This window comes from Calonectris borealis, chromosome 3, assembly GCF_964195595.1.
Source record: "Calonectris borealis chromosome 3, bCalBor7.hap1.2, whole genome shotgun sequence".
Classification (NCBI taxonomy): domain Eukaryota; kingdom Metazoa; phylum Chordata; class Aves; order Procellariiformes; family Procellariidae; genus Calonectris; species Calonectris borealis.
The window spans coordinates 81,337,958-81,363,703 of NC_134314.1; the positions used below are offsets into that span (position 1 = coordinate 81,337,958).

The 25,746-nt window shown below is 38.3% G+C and overlaps 1 protein-coding gene across 1 annotated transcript in view; it reads right to left on the reverse strand.

The window, feature by feature from the left end:
• The window catches only part of WDR27 (WD repeat domain 27), an 89,054-nt gene that overhangs the window by 22,688 nt on the left and 40,620 nt on the right, over positions 1 to 25,746 (reverse strand). Inside the window, exons 21-22 of the mRNA XM_075144602.1 lie at positions 18,720 to 18,817; positions 5,899 to 6,001 (exon numbers count right to left, since the gene is read on the reverse strand). Coding sequence (XP_075000703.1) covers positions 5,899 to 6,001; positions 18,720 to 18,817 — 201 coding nt within the window. The remainder of the gene's footprint in view (positions 1 to 5,898; positions 6,002 to 18,719; positions 18,818 to 25,746) is intronic.

The following is a 25,746-nucleotide window of genomic DNA, read 5'->3' on the forward strand; positions in this document are numbered from 1 at the left end:
TATTACCAAACGTAAACGTTAACACAGTAACACACTGCAGCCTCATAAAGTTCAGTTTGACAGGCCACTAGAAAAAAGGTGTTCTGTAGTAGTTAAATATGCACACATCTGCAGCCAGCAGAAAATCCTCCACTGCTCTCAACTGCCAGTCCGGTTTTATGGTGGTCAAGTCTGAGGTGTATAGCCATAGATAAAGCAATAACCTGAACTGATCAAGAAGCAAACAAGAGCAGCTAATGTGCTCATGCTCACATAATTCCACGGTTCATAAAATAATCTACCACGGCTAAGATTTTCAATCATCTTCAAAGATATACCCAAAGCGATAGCAAAGTAACAGCACACTGTAAAGTCATGTCAGTATTAACAAGAAAGCAGTATTTATCTCTTCTCTCCTAGGATAATAGGCCTAAAAGCCAACTACCAAAGAATCCAAGAAACTGAGGTTCAAGAGTAACACAAAGTTGTGTTCTTCTTTGGAAAGGGATAGATTTTCTCCAGCAATAGCTGGCAGAGAGGTAGTCGCAGTCCCTGTCATTCATTATCTCTGCCATGGATTTCCTTCTGCCAAGCAATGTCAGTCCTGGTTTTTCCACAGTAAACATTACTAATGCTATTTTCTCCAGATGTTTTCTCTTAAAGCCCATCTTAGTTAAACAATATGGACATATAAAATAAAACTTGAGCAACATATAATTGGAATACCAATGACACTGAAAACCAAAATACCCCAGACAGTCCCTACCACTGCTTCATATAATACATTCTGTTCTGCAAACCCTCTGGTATGAAATGTAGACCAAGACAATAAATACTAGACAACACCACTATCAGACATTTCTAAAAGTAATTTTCCAGTAAAGAAAATATCCTCCTATTTTTCCAAACCCAGTATTAAAGTCAACACTGCAGCATACTCCATTGTATCTAAGATACCTCATTTAAACATCAGTGATACCTCCAAGGTACACTCCCAGGAGATAATGAACTAAACATTCTGAACTATTAGCATGTCCTGTCTCCTCTATTTACTTACATCCATATCAGAATATCTTTCTCAACCCCCTGCCTCTTCCCTCATCTGTAGTCTTTTGTCTTCCATTCATTGGTACCTAAAAAGTTCTAGTGAAATTGTGGTCTCAAAGGGAGAACAGACACCCACACAATTTTATCATTCACATTTTGGCGTTCTTGGAGTGGTTTTGTCTTTGCTATCTAGATCATTTTATGCAATTTTGTACCTAATCAGATGCCGTTTTTAAGCTTATCACACCACAGACTCACAAGGGTGGAAGTATTTCATATAAATAAGATCAGAATAACTGACTGCAGTGGTAACAAATTGAGATAGGCCTCATCTAAATTATTCTTTTAAAGACAAAAGGAGAGAAGAAAGATACCATTGCTAATCTACATTTTATAAATGAGAACTGAGCCATAGGAAGACTAATATGACTAATAATGTATTTGTGGTAGTCAAGAAATAGATCATAAACTCTTATGGCAATAATTACATTAGGAAGTAGTGCAGCGCAAAAGGAGCAGATGTACAGAACAAAACAGTGCTGGCAACCCAACCTCCAAATGTATTTTGGTGCTTTAGTTTGGCCTATCTTATCTTTGATTCTGTGGACTGAACACCCCTAGCATATAGAGAGCATTCAGTTTGCTCAAGGAATTGCTCTTCCACTTCAGCCTCACCTAAAAGGAATTGATCTGCTTGATCCAAGACCACTCTGTGATTCAAATCAAAGCACAGTAAATGGGGAGGACTGGGAGACGTGCTTCAAGAAGGGGTGTGCACACTTCTTATCCAAACTAAAAAGCAGATGCTTCCTCTGCATCAGTCCACTGCAATTCATACACTAGAGAAAATAAGGGGAAAAACTTTAAAAATTTAAACTACTTCAAATTATAGAGATCCTTTCACTATGGCTTCTCAAAGCTAAAATATATGTGGCCGAGTAAAATAGATGACGAGTTTAACAGATAGCAGCATTGTATTTTTAATGCACTTATGAGTGACAAAATAAGAAATAATATTTTTAAAGGTACTCATCTTGGTGTAAGAATAGATAAAAATAAAACTAAGAGTTCTGTTATATAATATGTATTTTTCTTGTCCTTATCAAAAAAGTCATTAGTCTAATACAATAGGGAAAGTCATAAATATATTACGTGATTTGAGACAGTGAATTTTACAACTAAATAAATATCTGGTAGGAAAACATTAAAGTATATTGCTCAGTAGGACTGACATTCTATTTGGAATATCAACCTCTTTAACTATTTAAAACTAAGGTGTCAACTATAAACAAATCCTACAGTTTGTGTTATGCCAGATGCAGAATTTGTATCTGAAAACAACTGAGTCTGCAAGCACTATCAGGTCCAGGTTTACATCCAGCCACCACTCACAGCTTTGCAGAATCCTGGCCAGTATGTTTCCAGCATCCCTTGCAAAATGGGAATTTACTTGAAAACCAATTTTACACAATTCAGGGATTAACAAGTGGTTAGTACACTGGTGTTATGTATAAGCATCAAATTGCCTTATCCTGTCTCCTGTTACTTCTTTCAGTGTTGATGCCCTCTGGAGAAGAAGAAACAATCTTCCTACTCTCTCTAGCTTTGGTGCTTTCACAGTTGGAAGGCACAAATTTAATCCTGGATTTAGAATGTGTTTCAAAGACAATGTTTTAGGCAAAATCCTATACTTTGATGAAAAGCATAAATAAAATGGAAGACAACTTCATATATTACCCACGTATTTTTGTTATAGATGTAGCAACCTGTTATGCTGAAAAACTTCTGGGTTTGCAATATGGGTCAGTCAGTGTGAACTGTGAGCCCAGGTTTTGAGATTTGATATGGACACAGAGTTTTATGTTAGCAAATTTCAGCACTAGGGTCAAAATGTGCCCCTTAAAGTCTACAGTTCAAAGACAGCTAGCAAGAATGAATCTGAAAACAATTAAAGAGCCAAATCTTTATTTCTGCATTCCCTACTCCATTTCTGGAAACTTGGAATTTATTCAGAGCACCCTTAGGTCTTTAAAGACAAAAATGAAGAACCTAATTAGACATGAAGTAAAACAGCTAACTAGAACTGCATGAAGCACAGGAGAAGATTAGCTATTTCTATTTTTAAAAGTAGCATTTCACACTCTCCAGATATTTTTGTCCTTTTAGACTAAGATTTCTTTGGTCTACAAATGTTTAGGTAAACATTTTTGTACAGAGCCCAGGAAAATGGAAAACTAAACCCAATTAGAGAGTTTGTCGAATATCCTTAGTACTATTGTCTGATAGTCAGAAACCTCAACCTGTCCACCTGTAAAATGGTTAGAATTTAAAATATTACGTATATACAGTTAAGAAAAAGTCAATCCATGTCACTTGTAACCTGAGGCTATTTAAGATGAAGAGAAGATCTGATACTAGAAATGTTAACTTTCTATGTTTTCTAATCACAATGAATTATGGTAAGGATAATCACAGTTCAAAACCAGGATATTGTGGGTACCTGCTTTGATCAGACTGTCAGGTCCTACACAGGTTTTGACAAAGGTTCTCTTAAAGAAGTTTGAGTAATCAGTTAGGGGAACACTTTCAACCCATGATTTACAGTATGTACAAATCTCACATTAACACACACAAAAGCAGTTCAATAAAACAAGTGGCTACTTCAGCCACACAAAAGCTATACCAAGCTGTTCTCATATAAAATAGGTCATATATTTTGTAAGTAGCAAAAAAGGCAGACAAAATTTGCATCTCTCTGTTTACAATAACATATTTTGGTTTTCTGATTCTATGCCCTGTAGAAATATGGGTTTGATTTTGCTATTAATCAATGCAGCCAACATATTCCTCTCTGTCAAACACTTCAGATATTGTGAAATATAAAAGGCAGTTTAAGATTAATGTCTCTCAATTATATTCCAATTCTGCCTCTTTTGGCTTTAAAATCAATCATATTTGTTAACCACAGGGTGCAAGCATCGCACTTGATAAATTAAACTCCAAGATGATTGAAGATGCAGTTGCTAGTCAGTGGAAAGTTACAATATTTATTTCCAGAATGCATTATTTCAAGATCACACTTTGTATCCACACTGCTGAATTTTTATGCAGCTTTTTGAATTCCAATGGACATTCACTCGTAGAATACAATCTGCAAAAATATGTGACTTCTTGATACTCTTAAAACTGTTCCAGTTGCACATCAATTCATCTGTCAGGATGTTATTAGTTTAGCAATATGAATGGACTATTCAGTGCCATGTTCAATTTTATTTTTCAAAAGGAAACACAAAAATATACCCAGTCTCAAGATTTCAAAGAGAAGCCTCCTAAAAATTCCCCAAAACTGTATTTTGTCCTAACAGTACAGTTGTAGCAAGAGTCCAAAACTTGACTCAGTTTTCCTGAGGGGACAACAACAAGAACAATGAAAGTTCTCTACAGATATACGATGCAAATTATGCAAAATTCCAACCCAGGAGCCACACTAAAAAGTATTGACTGGCACTGTGCCCACCAGGGACCACACGCCAAGTGGAACAGGATGCAGTCCAGCTATTCAACTTCCTATGATGAGCAACCATGTGCCAAGAATTCGGAGTAAGGGCAAAATCATGCTCTATGACTTTCTTTTCTTGTATCAGCAGTAATTCCAAACAATAGCCTTAATGCAAAAGAGAAGACAAAAGGCCTTGTGACTGCATCTCTTTTTATACTATTCAAAATCACCCTTAATTAGTAATCTCCACTAAATATATTTATATCATATATGTAATGAGCTGAGATCAATATTAGATGCATTTTGTTTCACAGACAAAGCAAAAAGCCTTTTTTTTGTATTGCAAACTACACTTTGAAATGCAAATTACCAGAAACTTGAAAAATATATTTTATCATGGAAATGTCAAGAACACATTAGCTATTGCCAAACCTCCAGCAATCTGCCAATAAAATCTCTAACCTTCACACATGATTGGAACCAGTATTTCAAAGCTAGCCACATCAATAAATTCCTCTTGTTCTGAATTTGAAGTTGACGAGAAACCCTGTGTCATAGTCCTGATGAGTCACCTAGAAAGACCTAGAAAAAAGTTAAACAGCTTTTCTACCCAGCTGTTTTAAAAGGATGTGTTTACAATGAACTCAACCCCAGCCCAGATTCAAAGGCCTGTACTACAAGCTAGCAATCATCTGTCTCTTAGCAAACACCAAGAAAAACACTGTGCCAATAATGCAGGACTTACTGAATTAAAATTAGGTGCATACTCAAAGAGGTAGTAATACACTTTTACTCAGGACTCTTTGCTAAGTGTAGTAATTTAAATACAGTTGACATGGAATGAGAAGAGAATCTGTCTGGGGAGGAAACACACACAATCAAAGTTACACCATGAATTATGAAAAGTTCTAATTATGAACCAGCTGACTGGTTCATAAGAAACCAGTAATGAAAGATTCATCACCCAGTATTTGGGAGCTTAAGTAAATTAATGTGTAGTTGCTACATAGTTCCTAGTGGTCAGATATGTAAACACTACATAAAGCTGTGCTACAGGGGATACCATTCTTCTCGTCTTTGACGGCACGTGACAATTCAGAGTCAAGCACTATGAAAACTTTCAGAAACAAGCTTTTGACAATTACTTTGAGCACTAAGATTTGGTTGTTCAGGGATTTTTCAGGCAAGATAAAGAACATACAGATCAGGAATCATATCTAACTGCCACATAAAAATGAAGTATATGAAAGTATAATAGACCTCAGTTTTGCACATTAAGCTGAATCCTAGAAACATGCATAAAAAGACTACCTTGTGTACAATATGAGTAGCTCCTATAGTTTAGGAGGAAAATAAGCAAAAACATTACTTACACATTTGTCATCTGATCCACTGGCTATAAACCGTCCACAAGGAGATACTGCAATTCCACATGGATAGCAGCGGCTACTGTGCCCTTCAAAACGACGTTCACACCTTCAGAGAAATTTCAATCTTATTAAAACCAACTAAAAAGCAGCTCTTTTACTGCCATCCTGCTGAAGTCTCATCCATTTTTCTTAGTCTACACATTTACTAAGGCAAATCCACAAATTAAGTTTTAAATACCGCTGCAGTAGGATTTTGACAAAACAGAAAGACATTAAAGAATATTAGCGACTAAAAATAAAATGAACACACAAAACTATCCCAGGACAATGCCTAAAACCGTGCTTTGGCCTTGTTCAGTTTACAAAGATAGAAACATCATTAGTATTTAGAAATGAGGAGCTGTGATGCCTACTGTTAAGCTACCCCTAGTTAGCCATTCTCAGGGGGGAAATCCAAACTCCCCTGCATTAAGGGGAGGGTGTTGTGAAAGCCAGTCTGCTCTGCGAAGCTTTAGAAATCTCCCTCAAGTAATTTATATTAAATGAAGATCCAGTATGTGGAATCGTAACATAAATAATTATTGCTTGCTTTTCTTATACCCAAATCTGGATATTTAATCTGTGTTGCTCTATTTACATTCCTAGTCCATGCACTAATTTATTATATGTTATAAATTCAAGAAAGGCAATATCCAAATGACATTCCAAACTGATAGATCTAGCTATCTACCCTACAACTGTAGATAACTTCTCACCTATCTATCTGTGTAATACAGTCTAAAGGAAGGAATGCATTTAAATTTAACGCAAGGAATTAATTTCCTACTTTTCATGTTAATATTGCAAGGTAGCATTGTAGAGTAAGTTTCTGATAGCTGAGCACACTTGCCCATTTAAAAATAATGATGTTTTTAATGAGATGAAGATTAATATCCACCTAAAAAAAATCCATGGTTGTAAAGAACTGTGATAGCTTTGTTGTCACTACAAAACTAAGGAAAAAAGTAGTATTTAGAGTTGCTTCAGTGTTAAAAGACATTTTAATGCCAGTTTCAACCCCATTCAGAATTATCATTTACATACGTACACCTCCTTTCAGAGCTTTATTTTTATACCCATGAGGTATCATTTCAAAACAGACTTATAATAATCTGTATTCTCCTTTTGCCTTTATTATGAATGCTTATCAATCTGCCCTTCTTCTTACAAAACATATTCATATACTTCACCATAATACAGCTGTCACATGTTCTTTTTTTTATGTATGCTAGATCCAGGAATAAATTTGAAAGAGTAACATCTCCTGCCAACACCTGTGATATACACTTTTTCCTGGCCAGTGAAATCATAGATGCTGTGTAATTTGATTGACTGAACCCATGTGCAGAAATCTCTAAATTTTTATACCATGTTGTTCTGTTTTAGACACGCATGTATGTGTAAGAATGCATTGAATGCCAAGTTGATTTCGTTCACCCAGGTGAAATGGGCATACTTAAACAGAAACATTACTTTGTGACTGATCCAATGGCTATCACTTAGCAAAGCATAAAAAAAGACACTTTTGAATGCATGAAAATACATCATTTTACAGAGCCTAACTCTGAACTTTCACAGATAATATATATTTGGCTGAATTTCTGTATAACAAAACTATTGATATCAATGGACATTTTGAGCATACAGTAACCAGATCTTTCACCTCAGACCTTTCTACCCTAAAATTGTTGTAAATAACTCAATTTAAGAGACCACTACAGTTCAAAGAGAAGTAACTTATAAAGACAGTCCATTACTGTGACTAAGATGTAAAAACATTCTTCAACTTCAGTTTGCACGTAGCTCTTGCATGAATATTCAGAGACTTTCAATAACCAACAGCCACATTTGGGCCATTGAATAAGCTGCCTCTATTCAAGTTTCCTACTGACAGTAAAGGATAATACTAGCTACCTCAGTCTCCTCTCAAATGCAGCATTCTAACATATATGACTCCAAAGGTTAGGCAATGGAGGACAAGTTACAGAATACATATTTGATTTATACTTTCAAAGAACTTTACATTTTTGGAAGGTAATGTAAAAGAAAACCTAAAGGGCAGCTCATGCTTCCCATACCACAGCTTTCACAGAATCATATGATTGAGGTTGGAAGGTACCTCTGGAGGTCATCTTGTCCAACTTCCCTGCTGTCATGATTTAATCCTGGTCGGCAACCAAGCACCACACAGCTGCTTGCTCACCCTCCCCCTCCCAGTGCGATGGGGAGAGAATCAGAAGGGCAAAATAAGAAAACTCGTGGGTTGAAATAAGAACAGTTTAATTATTGAACTAAAATAAAATAATAAATTATTATTATTATTATTATTATTATTATTTGTTATGAAAAGGAAAACAACAAAAAGAGACAAGAAAAATAAAACCCAGGAAAAACAAATTATGCAACTGCTCACTACCCACCGACTGATGCCCAGCCTGTTCCCAAGCAGCGATCACTGCCCCCCGGCCAGCTGCCCCCAGTTTATATATTGAGCATGATGTCATATGGTTCAGAATATCCCTTTGGCCAGTTTAGGTCAGCTGTCCCGGCTATGCTCCCTCCCAGCCTCTTGTGCAGCACCTCTCTGGCAGAGCATGGGAAGCTGAAAAGTCCTTGACTTATATAAGCACTGCTTAGCAACAACTAAAACATCATGTGTGCTATCACATTATTCTCATACTAAATCAAAAATACAGCACTATACCAGTTACTAGGAGGAAAATTAACTCTATCCCAGCCGAAACCAGGACACCTGCTCACCTGTCAAGGACCATGTCCAGACAGCTTTTGAATATCTCCAAGGTGCAAAACTCTACAACCTCACTGGGCAACCTGTGCCAATGCTTAGTCACTGGAAATGGTTTCCAGAATTAGTTGTTCCATCACCTTCCCAGGGATCAAGGTGAGGCTGACCAGTCCATAGTTCCTTGGGACCTCCTTCTTGCCCTTTTTGAAGGTAGGAGTGACATTCACTTTCCTTCAGTCCTCAGACACCTCTCCTGATCACCACGATCTTTCGAAGATAATTGAGAGTGGCCTTGCAATGACATCAGCCATCAATGAGCTGAAGGCAGGCTTTAAAGAAGACAGAGCTAGGCTCTTTTCAGTGATGCCCAGTAACAGGAAAAGAGGCAATGGGCAAAAACTAAAAAATACAGGAGGTTCTGTCTGAACACCAGGAAACACTTTTTTACTGTGAGGGTGACTGAGCACTAGCACAGGTTGCCCAGAGAGGTTGTAGAACGTCCCTCCTTGGAGATATTCAATAGCCACCTAGACAACCATCTGTAGGCGACCCTGCTTGGGCAGGGCAGTTGGACAAGATGACCTCCAAAGGTGCCTTCCAACCGCAATCATTATGTGATTCTGTGATTAAGCAGCAAAGGAATTATTGTAACTTTGGGCAAGTCTTTCCTTCAAATGTCTTAGACAGACAGAAATAAAAATGAAGCATGATGTGTTCCATCTGTCTGCTCTTCCCGTTCATGGTCAGATGTGGCAGTGCAAGATTTTGCCCTCTGTTAGGCTCCTATCAAACATTATTCATTGTGTGGAGTAGATCTGTCCCACAGCTCAGCCTCAATCATGTTTTTTCTTGTCTCTGCCAGAGTCCCAGTTGCACTGTTTGTGAATTTCAGAGTCCCCCAACAAATACAGTCCTTCTCAGTGCCTTTTCTCCTTGTCACATATGGATAATGTTCATAGAAATGTTTGAAGAAAGAGATACAATGGCATCCCATGAAAGAAATCTTCTCATGAGAAAAATTAACAAAATTCATATATCCTCTATCCCTCCTGAATATGTCTTAAGGATCACCATTTTTCCTTAAGTAGAGCACTGGCCACCAGGACTAGTTCTCAGTGTTTAAGACCTCATTCTCAGGGCCTGTAAAAGCTAACTTCCTCAATGAGGTGTTTCTTCTTCACAGAAGAGTGTCCTAATAAATCACTGCAAAGAACTTACTTTCGAAAGAATTTGACTCCTCTGCATCTGTGACCAATAACTTAATTACTCCACCTATAAATGGTTGCATAAGAACTAACAGGATTCCAAGGTTTTCACTGATCTTTTCTCTGCTATACCACAGCAATATAAAGCAATGTCTGAGTCAGGAAAGTGCCACTTTTCCTTGTGCTAGTACGGCCACAGTAATAACTAACATCCTGGATTCTATTTTCTTAATTGTTTTCCTGTTCAACTTTTCCATTACAATTAGGATGTATGTTCTATTACACGTATAGCTACTTCCCCACCCCCTCAAAATCCTGCTCTAAAAAGACATTTTAAAAACCTGATTCCAATTAAACTTTCCACAGAATCCAGTAGAAACTTTGTTACGCAACCTATTAACTCCAGATATCTCCAGGTATCACAGCAATGGAAAAAAGTGGATAAAAAATCCTAGAATAAATAGATAGATATTATGGGCATAATTTTAGCTTATTCTAGGAGTTCTCTTATTTCAGGCTTTTCTTTTTTTTTTTTTTCCTCCAGTTTTTTTTTTTAAGTGGCAACAGGTGGTGATCAAACTTATTTTGGATATTGCAAGTTTTACGTGGCCAGCTGGCATGCTGTCCAGCCTCCTAAGAATGCTTTTCTGGTCAGAGCTTTTCAGGGGTTACCATGACAAACATCTGGTAATTGCATGGGACAGCAAACAGCCAAGTTTTCCCTATGTTCTCCATTGTACAGCTTTTAGTCTACATTCCAAAATACCTATCTTTTTATGTTGCAAACAACTTGCGGAATATTAGGAAAAAATGTAACATGTTTTCTGTCTTTGAAAGAGAAAGATACCAAAATGGCGCATGTCTTTATAAACCAGGGAATACTCTCACAAATAAGTCTACTTCATTCTACTTGCTGCATTCAGAAAATATCTTGACTGCAAACCAAAGTTGTTTTTTTTTTTAACCACTTTTCCTTGTATTCTATTACTTTGTCCCAGTGCTCTGGTATTTGTTCAGAGACCCTTCAATACCAGCAGATCCACTGAGGCTCTACAAAATCCAAGTATAACTTGACAGTAGTAGTAGCTACCTTAGATGTCCTGTACACATGGGTTTCATTTTAAACACACATCAAACCCTTCATATAGGAGCTCAGCATGTTTTCACCAACAGCATTCAGCAGGGACCACATGTTCCCCATCCCGTATACTTTCATGCATTCCCAGTCCAAAACTTGGAGGAACTCCAACCACTGCTTTATCTCTTTTTCCCCTCAGAATCCAGATAACAAGACTCAAAGCTCCAGGGAAAAAAAGATGGCAAATAATGGGATCCTCACATTCAGAAGAGACCAAGAAGTAATCAAATTCTGAGTATGTATATATGTGTATCTTGCTCAGAACGATGTCACAGTGGAGACGCAAACTGAAAAGTATCTGAAAATTGAAAGGCCATTCATTCAAACTGCATGTCTGACCCTAACGCTCTCAAAGTGTAATTGTTAGAAAATGTATGAGATGAGTTCCATGTGGCTGCAGGAATTCAACTAAAATATGTTGCCAGGGGAGCTTATGATCTAGTTGCACAGGATCATAATACTAGTTGGAGATCTTACCTTAATGTCTAAAACTATCTTTATACAATTGGCAAATCTTTTTAGAGGCTGAAAGAGCGTGAAACTGATTTTCCCTGGGATCGTGCATCAAAGCATTATCATGCACCTGAGTATTCTGCAGAATAACTTCAGTATGTCCAAGTAGTCCAATATACTTCAAATATCTTCACTGTGGTCCAATAAGCACCCACTGCCTTTTTTCCAGAAAGAGATGAGGAATGGCTATTTCAGCAGCAAACAGCATTAGAGCAGCTGAACTTCTATTCCTCGACTGTTCCGAGTGTGAGTCAGAGGCAGGCTGCTCCTGCCACCAATGGTGTTAGTGTGCTGGTGTTTGGGAGCTCCTCCCAACACCTTGCCCCTGCCAATCTCATTACCTGCAACAGTAATCTAGCAGCTGTCACATCTACCTCCCCACACCTACCATAGTAGCAGCCCAGACCTCTAAATTGGGCAGTAATAACTTTTCCCTGCCCTCCCCATCTCTGGGTAGATAACGAACACATCTGACAGCATAGCACAGTCCTTCTAAATTAATTCCTAATTTCAGCTGCTGTTATTGTCTATCCTGCTCTCTTATTCAACATTACATCAGTTCTCCCAGCAAGCTTCCCACCTCTATATTTCTGTGGTAAGTAGAGAAGAGCAAATGCTAATTTCATAGAATTACAGAGTGACATCATGGTTGAGGTTGGAAGGCAGCTTTGGAGGCTGTCTTATCCAAACTCCCTGCTCACATAGAGCCAGTGTGGCTTCACCAATGCTAAACAGAGGGGAAGCATCACCTCCCTCAACCTGCTGGCAACACTTCTGATGCAGCCCAGGACATCGTTAGTCTTCTTTGCTGCAAGGGCACATTTCTGGCTCATGTTCAACTTGGTGTCCACCAGGACCCCCAGGTCATTTTCTGCAAAGCTGCTTTCCAGCTAGTCACACCCCCAGCATATATTGGTGCCTGGGGGTCACACTTGATGCCAAGGGGACTTTGCACTTCCCCTTGTTGAACTTCATAAAGCTCCTGTCAGCGCATTTCTCCAGACTGTTGAGGTCCTTCTGGATGGCAGCACAACCTTCCAGTATATCAGACACTCCTCCCAGCTTTGTGTCACCAGCAAACTTGCTACACTTTGCCCCATCATCCCAGGATAGTTAATGAAGATGTTGAACAGGATTGGAAGCAGTACAGATCCCTAGGGTACACTGCTAGTTACTGGCCTCCAACTAGACTTCATGCCACTGATCATCACCCTCTGAAGTTCCCATTCAGCCAGTTTTCAACCCTCCTCACTATCTGTTCATCCAGCCCATATACTTCATCAGCTTCTCTATGAGGATGTTATGGGAGACAGTGTGGAAAGCCTTACTGAAGTCATAGTGGACAATATCCACTGCTTTCCCCTCATCTACCAAGCCAGTAATTTTATCATAGATGTTTATTGAATTGGTCAAGCATGACTTCCCCTTGGTAAATCCATGCTGACTACTCCCAATTAATTTCTTGTCATTTATGTGTCTGGAAATAGTTTCCAGGATTAACTGCTCCATCACCTTCCCAGGGACTGAGGGGAGGCTGACCAGCCTGTAGTTCCCTGGGTCCTCCTTCTTGCCCTTTCTGAAGGGCCTTTTCCTCAGAAATTTATAGAAACTGTGTCTTTTTGGTCAGCTAGAGATAGGAACAATTACTGAATACATATTGTAGGGCAACATATAAAAAACACCCAAGCTGCAGCTACAAAGACAACTTGTGCCTTGTTTCATCTCATATTCTGCCAAACACTAAGTGTCTTAGATAAAGAAGTCTGCTGTTGATGCAGGTGTTTTCCTTCTAAGGGAAGGCAATGGCTGATAAGAGCAGAGACAGAGTATTTTTTCATGTCCTAGAACATGAAAAGACCTGAGCAGCTCTTCACTCATCCAAAAATGTTTCTATGGGATAACCTCTGCAAAATCAGTAAATCTTTATTCAATTATTCACCTAGGTTGAATGATCAGCATATTCATATGCTGATTGTGCTCACAATCTAGCAAGTTCATCAGTGCATGGCTTCCCTGCACAGAGCTATTGACCCTGCATTATCTGTAATGTTTATATAACACATTGCAGAGCTGTGTATATACTACCTATGTTACTATCCCTTTCAGAAGTGGAAGGAATTACTTTCAAGCTAGGAGTATTGCTTAGAACACTAATCAGCTTTCAGGTTCCAATTAACTACATGGATCACATGCTTGATAATCACCAGGACCAACTTATCAGCCCTTTTTTTTGGAGCAGAAACAAAAACATCACAAGGCATTCCTTAGTGTGCATTTTGGCAGACCTATATGCTTTATGTGAGAAAGAAATATAATGGTGAATATGCATGTCACAGTGCAGCAAGAACAGGGCTGCTACAAAAGGGAAAATGAATGAGAAGCCAATGGTGATCATGGCACAGTGTCCTCACCGACCAGGGCACCGTCCCACCATATCTGAATAGGGTGGGCAGAGTCATGTGCTGATAACAACGTCCATTGAGAGTTCCAGAAAAAGTGAGGTGATGGCCAGGGTCCATCCCGGGAGTCCAGTCAGGAGCAGCAGGAGATGGAGCCAGATGCAGGGCTGGAGGGAAGACTGCAACATGGGTCCACTGGAGACAGAACTCAAGGCAAACTACCTACAAGGTAGGTCAAGATCCATGCAGAAAACAAGGCTGGAGGCAGGACTTGAGACAGGTACACGGACAACATAATTCAAGGACTAAATGTCCAGGCCTGAGCTTAAATGGAGTGCCTGAAGCAAGGAGCAGAGAGTGCATGGGTGGGAGTCCAAGGCTGATCAGGACAATTAAGGCTTAGTGGAGCACTCAGGGCCCTCACAGTGCAGTCTGTAACTTGAGTCAAGATACATCTGAAAATCTGAGACCAAGCCAGGCCATATAATTAGTATCACAAAGAAGGATGAAGCTTTACTGCATCATGCCTTTAGCCACATTTTACTGATAAGCAAGGAAGGTCCATATCAATGCCTAAAATCTTTGCAGAAGATCTGAAATTTGCCTTGGGAAAGAAAAGCTTACACTACACATTCTAGAATCTCTCTTAGTAAAGTAACTCTTTGGAATGAATCATGCAAGGGAAACAGCAAACTGCTGCAGAAATCTGGACAGCTGATTTTTCTCAATATCATCCAGTCATGAAGATGAGGGTATTCATATAACTTAACCAGTGAATGTGAGCTGGTGCTACAACTAAGTGTTTAGTCAATATTCCAAGTGCATTTAACAAAGTGAAGAGGGTAACACTTCACTATCAATAGTTTCCTCCTAACATAATGAATGAAAGAAACTTCCCTTTCTTCTGGATGTTTTAATGCACAGAATTATCTAATCTACAAGTGGGAGGAAATGAGAAATTGAAGGGATCCACACTGGTAAAACAGAATTAAAAACTGTCATGTGAAACTTAAGTGACATATGAACATATTAAAGCAGCTGGTATTTAGTCTAGTCTGCCATTTTGGGTTGTTATGGGTTTACTGTGTAAGGGAATGAAATTTTCCTTAATTCCTAAGTTTTTACACTCTTTTTATGCATTACTTTTACAGTACTGGGATGACAAAATATATCTGTCTCTCACTACCCTATACGTTCATGAACATAGTCACTAAGACAGGCAGGACTGGTAGATAAGGAGGCTCAGTGTATTGGAATTTTCTGATATATCTAGCCTGGGCAATCTGTAGGACTCACCAACTTCTGTCATTCCAATCCAGACTTTCCCAAAAGATTAAAATTAACTGGTGGAGACAATAGGTACAGATCCCTATGAATCATTGCTAGATTCCTGACTTCAGAAGGAGTTGTGATATCTCTAAAATGCATTCAACAGAAAGACAGCAGAAGGAGGTAGAATGGTAAAGTTTCTTGCGTCTTACGGACAATTAACAGTCTACAATGTTTCATCATAAAGAACACTCCTTCAAAAAATGTAAGCATGCATCAACCTTTTGTACTTCCTGATCATTAAATGTTTGCCTGACTCTTTCTTGGTAATCCTGAAGCTGGTAATTGTAACGTTCTTCTCATTCAGTTTCCCATTGCACCTCAGTCTAACTCCTGTGTTCACTGCGGCCACCTTGGACCCAAGAGAAAGTATTTTTACTTGTTCTCCAAGTAGCCAATCTTTTAGACAAGATAGACTCAAATTGCTCTTCACAATGTCTTGGAAGTTGGTCAAAGGTCATTATCTTACTCTAATGCCTCATAGTTCATTATCCTAACCTGGAAGAAGAGTAGTCAGAGTTGGTTCTTCTTCCAAAAAAATCTATTCTCCTTGGTTCTTTGTTCATAAGTCTGCTTTGTAGATTATCTGGAGCTTTTCTTAGCTACAGTTATAAATGAGGAGAATGCAGGAGAAGTATAAAAATATTCAAAGTCTTCAGATGAAACTTTACAAATCCATGTATTTCAAAGCAAATGAAGCAAGAGTCTGAGTAAATCCAAAAGTCACTACCAGCGTCCAAGATTCCCTCATTTATTGGCAAGATGACCTGGCTGTGTGAGGTTGGCTTACAACATCAGAAAGTTAAAATGCCTTTTCTTGTACCACCTTCAGAGGAACCCAGAAGACTTTCTGGCACTCTCTGAAGTAATCTTGGAATGCCTCCAGATCATCAATAGTGAAAGACAGACAGATTCACAGCTTTATCCAGTAAGGATGATGAAAATGGAAGTTGCAAAATACTCTCATCAACTTCAAGAACAAAAGAAAAGATAAGTTAAATGAATTTTCACTGGAAAAAAATGTAGTTGATAATACAGACTGAATGGAAAAATTCTTGTGGAACTCAGAGCAAAAAAAATCAATATATTCAAAACCTATAAAGCTGTAGGCCAGGATAACATGTCTGAAGATTTATTCTAAGCAAAGATCAAAAAAGAACCTGAGCATTCTGCTATGATTCCTCAGTCAATTTTGAGAAAAGGAATGCATGTCAGAAGAATAAAAAAGGAACTATCATCAAAGAGACTGAATAAAATAAACAACTAAGAGTCCCAGGGAAATTGTGCAGAGTTACTCTGAAAATTATTTCCCATGCTTTCAACTGCAGCTTTCAAGAGCACCATGCTGGAGGTTTTTTCTCCTATTTAATCAGAATTTCATACTTTACAGTATTATTAAATAAAGTAACAATGGATAGAACCCATTAAGGGCAACAAGCAGATTAAACAAAAGCAAATAGTCTTCACTGTGGATGTCTATAGGGCAAATATTTAGAACAAAATCAACAAACAATAAAGTTGAGATCTTGCAGTTAGTGTTACTACCCACAACACTGCAAACAGTATAAATGAGAAGGTGGACTTAGCTTTGCTATATTTCAAGAACACTGGACAAAGATTTCACTAAACAAACCCTATTTTGGCAAACGCAAAGCAGAAATAAAGAGAGGTCATTCCAGAGGGAACATTGAAAACACAGCAATGGCTGATGCACCAACTTTACAAATCAACAACTTTACGAGATTAAAGGTACTGGTCCACCATAAGATTGTTTAGGAACTAATCTCTCCTGTAAGCACCCAACAGTGCAAGGGATGGACTGGATTTGATTGGACAAGACCAATGAACAAAAAAAAAGCAAAAGTTTTCAGTCTGTGTAACCGTATAATAGACAGAACACTTCAGTGGAGATTTGTTCCAAGTTCAGACAGAGCTTTCCAAACTCAGCCATTTCGAATTTATTTATGCGAAAAACACCTGGTGAACACATTAGGAAAAAGTGAACAGTTTTCTTCCTTATGAGAACTCAAGAATAGATTTTAAAATACAGAAGACTCAATCTCTGGTCTGAGCAATGAGAGAAAATTTCTTTTTTAAAAATTGGGTTTTTTTTTCCCTGAAAGTTACTAGCAAGTGAAAAATAATTATTTCTTTTCTCTATTTCTTCTCCACAATAGTCACTACCATTGATCACTGTGTAATGTGTAACAAACACATGGATATACACAATACCTAATAAGCACCCTTAAAATATGTGTCATTAAGGACTTGAATTACTTCTTTGAAGTTTGGCTGATAAAACTCAGCGGACACTAGAATACAACGACTTTGCCAAATTAAATATAGAGCAAGAACATACATAAATTATTCCCGTGTTCCCAGGACATATTCATTTAATTGATTGCCCAGATTTTACACTTTAACTATTTTACCATTCACCTGCTCTACTTACATTAGTATTTAGAAACAAAGAGACAGATAAGTGATCTGTGAAAAGCTTTCTACTTTTTCGTTACTCTTCAGCAACACAGTTTGAGCAGCTTATTAGAAAAACATAAGAAGGTAACAGATTCCAACGCCTGCAGTCTCTAGTTTCATTACTTTCTGACATTCAGTGCAGGTAATACAGCAATGCTTTTGGCAAGAACATATATGCCCCCTATAGGTTTAATGTATTCTTACCACAGAAAGATGGAAATAAACGAAAGGATCATTAAGCATTTCCTAAATAGAAAATTCACTATTAGAAAAATTATATTACATCTTTCAATAAAAATATGCTTACATACAAAGCAAATATGAAATTATTCTTTAAAACGTAAACATCCTCCCTGTCCAAACCCCTTTTCTTTTAAACATAATTCTTTTAGCCTGCACAACAGAGATTGCCCCAAGTATTTCCTTTACTGAGCAATGTTTCCTCCCCGCCACTCTCGCCCTTTGTCCCACAGCCTTCCCAAGCACAACATGGAAAGGTTTTTAGAAAAAGTGTAGCATTTTATTCTGAGTTTATGATAATATATTATGCAAATTTATAGCACTACATATATGATTTGTAATAATGTTGTTACAATTACATTTGTATTTTAAAAGCTGGATCATAAATCTTACCTCCTTTAGCAGTAATGACATGCTGTTTTGGAAATACCATTAGCATTCAGTTCAATATACTATTTTATATATACAATTAGATCTACAAAGGGAGGTAAAACATGGGTGATAAATCTTGACCATTTAATGGCTTCCACATAACTAACTACAACTGAGGAACCAGCATTTTGTTTGGTCTCGTAAAATTAGTAAATTCCAATTAGCCTTTAATTTTCTTTTTTAAAGGCCTGACTGTAGATCTGATTCCACATCCAAATTTCTACTGTTATATCACAGCAAGTACGACAACTCTGAATAAAGATAAAGCATGGCTTTTTATTCCGAGTTACCTAATTCAGCCTTACCTCAGTGTTCTTAAATCCCACAGTTTGATGCCATCACCTGCAGCTGTGGTCATGAAAAGATTGTAAGCTTCGGGTTGCTGAGTGCTGAATGACGACCCCTGTAAAATACGAAGTCAGTTTCAGATAACTGTTCTTATGGCGCTAAATATTCATAGAATCATAGAATTATAGAATATCTCAAGTTGCAAGGGACCCATAGGGATCATTGAGTCCAACACCCTGCTCCTCGTAGGACTACCTAAAACTAAACCATATGGCTAAGAGCATCGTCCAGACGCTCCTTGAACTATGACAGGCTCGGTGCCCTGACTACTTCCCTGGGGAGTCTGTTCCAGTGACCAACCACCCTCTCAGTGAAGAATTTAGTCAATTTAAAAAATAAACAATAAATGTTTGTCAGGTTATGTGATAAAAAGCTTGTCTGCACACACACAAAGGAGCGCAGAGGAAAGTTGGCATGTGGAGGAACCCCCATAACCCAGTCAGAGAAATGGAGCACTGCCTCAACTCCTCTCAGTGTTGTCCCAGGACAGTCATGAGCCCTTTGGTCCAGGGTTGGCACCCCCCATGATGAGTCAACAGGAGAGGCTCTCTGGGTCATCTCACAGACTGATGGGGATTACTACCTATCAGGGTATGGGATCCATTATGGGATGTAGGGGAAGATCATTTTGTGATTGCACAAGACATTATGGGATATTTAGGGGAGGAAATAAGGGTGGGGAAAGGGAGGGATTAAAATGGTTTGTGGAGGAACAAGTGTGGGAAAATAGAGGGAAAAGGGACTAAAAGGAACCGTTTGTGTGTAAACAGATTTCTGGTCAGTGCATTTAGCCATGCCCTGCACCTGATCAGCACAGCCTTTCTTGTCTTCCTATTGAACTCAATTTCTAACTATTTTCCTGGGTGAAGACACTCTCTACTCTATCAGCATACATGTATATGGAGGTCTAAGAGTCAGCAACTGCATAGGGAACTACAAGAGGCCTGTGTGTCCTGGAGTGAGTGAGGGTCTGGGTGCCACCAACTGAAGTGGGGCCATGGATCAGACAGCCTGTTGGTCTGAGTGCCAAGAACTGGAGAGACTGGAGTGAGTGAAATTAAATGCCAGCAACTAAAGTTGGACCAAGTGTCTGTGGACCAAACAACTGGAGCAAGTGAGGGGCAAGTGAGGGTACATAAGCCAGCGTGTGACTGCTAGCAAACTTCAAGCTGGACTAGTCAGCAAGTAGGTGAAATGGCTTGGGAGCCAGGTATGTGTGTGTGTCTTGGGGAGTGAAGCATCTGGAGGAGCTGGCTACCAGAGTAACCAGGGTCCAGGCCAAATGCCAGAGAGACATGGGTTCACATGCCCAGGTGCCAGCAGCTGCTGACTGCAGAGACCTAAGGCCAGTTACTGAATAGTTTGTGTCTAAGCCCAGCCTCTGGAATGATACACACTGTATTTATGTATATATTTCCCACTAATGGACCTTCATCCTAATCAGCCAAAGAGGGGAAGAAGATGAGGCTGTTGGTGATATCTGTGTTTGTGTAAGTGCTGAGTGCTTCTGTCTCTGTTGATCTGTATGGACAGCTGCGTGTATATGTATATATGTGCCAACTGGCTATACAAGCTCAGCCTCACTACTGGTTGGACCCAGGGGCAGGGAGCTGTAGCAGCCTCAACTCCATTGGGCTACTGGATTCAGCTACTCCTAACAATATTTTATCAGAACTTCAGAAGCATTATTTGGTTTTGCATAGCCGACAAGATTCAGTTCTCACAAACTTCCTGGACCTATCCTATATGGTTGCTATTCATCATTTCTTCAGAAGATGGCCCTTCAAAAACTATCATTCCAAAAGCCTCTCCCTATAACGTGCCCTACCTTAAGTTCATATCTGTTTGCAGTCATTACAAGGTCTTCAATGAAAGGTTGGGGTTACCATCATCAAAAAACCCTTTAAAAGCAGTAAGATGTTGATACTTCCCCAGATCCTTAAAGGAAGGTTCAGATTACATTTTCTATCTATTTTCATTCAAGACTTTCTTATTAGTGGTGGGCAGCAAACCATACCAGGCATTAATATTGCTCAGCTTCATGTCAAGTAAGTTTCACGTTGTCAAGACAAACTAAATATTTCATACTTTTTCCAAGTATAGACATTCCCAAAATATTGATCAATTATACAAATGTGAAAAAATGTCAATTATACAAATGGCCATTCATTATCAAATCATAAATTTCATGAGCTAATTAGAAGACTGTATCATTCAGAGAATGACTATTCAGTTAAAAATATGTTTATATTAAAGCAGAAAATATACATATATAATGCAAGCTGGGAACATTCTAGCAATCTCTAGTTAAAAGTTACTTTTTTCAGATTGTAAATATAATTTTCATCCACATGAGAAACAAGAAAAGTACAAATATAAAACCTTAAGGAATTAACTATCTTGACAAAGTCAAACAACATAACACAGACAACCAGAGTAGTCCATTTAATTATAGGCCATGTTTAGCCCTGGCATAAGTGGGCACATTTTCCATTGATTTCAGTAGCAACTGCATTCATTCATAACAGGACTGATTTTGGCTTTGTACCTTTAAATAATTAAAACCAGTCTATCTTTAAAATTCTGATTTTTTAACATCCACATTGGCAAATCCTGGCCTTTTTCTGGCTACAAACTTCTTTCTCCAGGGAATTAAATATAAACAGTTAGAACTCCTCCTTTGCTTTCCCCACCATTCACATTCTTGATTTGGCTGAATACATCACAGAAACCTCAAGGCCATTTCCTGCAATCAGTGCTTGACTGCCAGGAATCTTCTATTCGTTATGAAAACTGGCGTCTAGCTGGAAAATGCTCTAGTATTTAGTCAATAGAATTCCCCAAGCAGCAAGCCAAAGTGGGGCACTCGGCAATAAAAAGACTATAGGAGCTTTTACTTATTTTGCTTTAAGCAGGTTTCCTTTCTAAACTAAGGATTACCACAGCCTGCTCTAACAGATGAACTAAAATGCACTGTGCAATAGATTTCCCAACAAAGTCTACACGTTCCCACATTAGCTGTGTATAACTATAAAAAAAGAGTAATTGTAAAAGAGGAAGACAGTAGTTGTCTGAAGGATTGTATTCATTAAAAGTTACAGAGCACCCTTTCTTTTTGTGTTTTTGAAACTTTTACTCACCATCCCTTTCTTCAGTCGGTAATGATCACAGAGTCCAATACAAAAGTTCTACAGACACATACACATTTACTTCATGCACTACTCCTTTACTTTAAAATACACTAGCAGTAGGACAGGTAAGAAGAAGTGTAATCCCTTTGTTCCTTCCCTGCACTGGCATTTTGTCAGTAATAAACTTTACTAATATAAAGCTATCCTTGTATCTTCAAACTACATTTGCCACTGAATATTGCTGTAGAAGACAAGAAAATATATACTAGTGGGGATAGTATGCAAGCTGAATTTTATTTATCCCTTTGTGGTTTTATAGTCCATTAATTTATGATAATCTATAATTTATGAGAATCTAATGCAAAAAGTAGCACATTCCAACACACTCTTCAAATTATATTCTTTCATTCTGACAGACAAATCACTTGCCTATGCCCCATCATCTTCCTCATCCACCACTGTAATCCCATCTCAGCTTCTTTCTAGTCTAACTACATTGTAACTTCCACATAAAATTTGGCTCCAGGAAGGACATGGTTCAACAGAATCCCTATCTCATTTACTAATTCCGTATGAACACCATTCATATAATCCAAAAAGTGCAGCTGGCTTATGCTAAAGACATCGATCAATAGATGTCTCAGAAAACACTCCACATTTTCCAGGCAAGCACACACCTTCAGACGGGTTTGTCTCTATGGCTAGGAAAAAGGTAACTGACTGAAACTTCTGAGTTTCCTACTACATTTTTCAGCCTTCACATCATGTACATTTCCTAATTAACGGACCAATGAATTTTGAAGCAAAAGGGCCTGGGCAGAAAACTAGAAACTTTGTTGTTTCTCTGAAAATGAATGTAATCTATAACTGTGTTTGCTAGCAGAACATAATACCATCAAATATTTGTGGTTGATACCGACAGATTCTTGTTCAAAGAATATGTTTTGCAACACTACAAATGTATTGCTAACACTAAAGCTCTGAATCTTTGTGGTCTGATTTCAAATTGCCATCTATTTCTGTATCTCAGAGGTTCCTAAACTCTAAGACAGGAACACAATTTTGATATTTTACTATGTTTCTTAAAAGTTAGCATGCAAAGCAATGGAACCATGAAAAGTCACATAATACTTTGATAATCATTGATAATCAATTTTCATTAGATGATATTATGTATCAAACCAAAATCATCAAGTTGGAAATCATTGGTTGAATAAAACAACCTACAGCAGTGTAAATCCATTATTATCAGCTTAGGATATTAGCCTTGTCAGGCTTGGTATAAGATGGCTAAGGACTACTTATCAGAGTGAGGTGAAGTTTCCACAGCCAGAAGAGTGACATTTGCTCATTGTCTCAGGAGCTTAATGACATCACTTGGGTCTAGTTACACCCTGAGCTAAAATATCATAAGCAGTTGTGAAAGTAGGGTCTGGAAACCAGACACAGGTTCAGGGAAAAGAATGGAGGGTCCCTCAACACCAGCCTATCACTGAAAAGAGGGAGATTTCCACCAGTTTCCTCAGGCTGAGAGAACAATGAACCTCTTTCCCCCAGCTCCTAAGCAAACACTCTGAAAAGTAAGCTATTACATGAACTGGCAGCAGTATCACCACCACATCTCCACAGGACCATGTATTTACCCGTTTCCTGATAAAATGATGCTTATGCAACTGTACTGTCTGCTGATTCCCATCCAGAATTTTTTTAACCTGCTTCACTATTTAAATCCAGTCTGACAGAGATAAAGGTCTTATGATAATTGGGTTTTTCACAAGATACATGTAAATGAGTAATTAGCAGATAGAAATTCAAATCAGCACAGCCATTAAGGAAAGTGATTTTGTTTGACAAGCCATTAACCAGTCAACACAAGAGTAATTTGGAGCAGGCGTGCAGTATGGCATGCCTCTCAGGCAACTAGTAATACGGACATGGCAAGAAGATAAGGTTGGATAGGGGAGGAGTATTTAGGGAACATAGGGAACAAAACTGAAAATGCGGGGGGGGGAAGGTTATAAAGAACACAATAATCAAATTGGAGTTGATGTGGTGGATTTGGAAGGTGATGTTTAAGGACACAGGCCTAAAATCCTTTAGAAAGGATGGTTAATTAGTTTTATTACTGCTGGAAGATACAAGCTTTGTATCGTCATTATATGGTATGCCCCAAGCACTTCAGGGGAATTTGGTGCCAAAATGCTTTTTAAGGAAACAAAAATACACTGAGGTTTGGAATAATAAACATTAATACGCTCAATTAAATCAAGATTATAGAGGTTCTAAGCAAGCAGTATAAGGCCTAAAGTTCCACAAGCAATTTAATTGTGTAAGCTTTAATCATATATGGAGCTTCAAGAGCTAGGCATGTCTTTTGTGGTTTCCTCTCCTGGACTTTGGTAAGCTAAGTTGCACTATTTTGGACCCAGGACTAAGGGTTCTTTAAATATCAAATCCTAAAAACTGTACTAATCTAAAGTAGATGAAAAATGGGAAGTAATGTGCCACAAGTAATACAAATACATAAACAAAAATCTGGTAGTAAGCACACTACCCAGAACAACTTCTTCCCTGGGTGAGCTTTTTTCTGTTACGATTTTGCCCTCTTTTCCTCTTTTGTCTTCTTTTCCTTCTACTGTTTTCCTTCATCCAATACTTTAAATTTGTCACAGCCCCATAAGTCTAGCTCTAAAATGGCCTTTTCATACGTTTCAGAATATCTATCTCCCATCTGAGAGATGCTTGCTGCATTCTTGCTCTGATTTCCCTTCCCTGATGTTGACAAAATAAGAAAAATTCACAACACAAAATACTGTTCTGTAGAATATAAGGAAAGACCTGAAGAAAACACAATCAAGTCAATGAAATACTGTAGATGGAAAGGTATAGTGCAAAAATATTTATATATCTATTAGCATACATATACGGTGTGTATATATAGACATACGTTACTTTCAACCACTGTTGCAACTTAAGGATTTCAAATCAAACAGGGTATATTAAGACATTTGGCTATTCCTACAGTTAACAAAGATAAAGAATGAAGTACAGCAATATATGCTTTCCATCATGATGCAATGCTAGTGTGCAGATACATTTTCACTGTATTCGTTATTCTTCATCTCACTATAAACATGTAATAACATAGGGCAGCTTCTTACCTTGTGCAAATATGGAAACTACTGTCTTTAAAGATTTACCAGCCAAGATTTTTTTCTTACATTTCTCTCTGCTCTGCTTCACAGTAACGACTATTTTTTCCCCAGCTTCCTTGCAATTCTTATAATTATTCTTCAGCATTATACTACTGAATTTTTCATTTCTGAAGTGATCCTTTGCATTAAAAGCTGAGTTTAAAATAGGAAGACTTTCTAACTGTGCTACTGCATTTAATTTAAAGATGTTTAGAATTATTCTTCATACTAAAGCAGAAGTCCCAACCTTCTGGGAATGAGCTTTACTGATGCTGCTCTCTTCACTCCCCTGCATCCTTCTCTTCCCTCATGGCCATTACCTCCCCAAACCTAGTTTCTTCCAGCACTTGCATCTGTCTCCTCTGGACCCTTGCAAGACACTGAGGTTCAAGGAGGTGAGAAGGGAAGACATAATCAGGGCAAAGGAGCTCTGGGAACAACTGTAATCTATATGGTAGTGGATGACTGGAACAGTATGGGATGGGGTGGGAGGATTCTACTAGAGTGAGTGAGGGAATTACGTACCAGAAGAAGGAGAAATGAAAGAGGTTGTAGGAGGTGGAGAAGTGAAGACTCATAGCTGCAGAGGCAGAGCACCTGTAATCATATAGAGACACAACCTAGCTTCAAGTGCTGAAATAGGTTTGGAGGTGTAAACT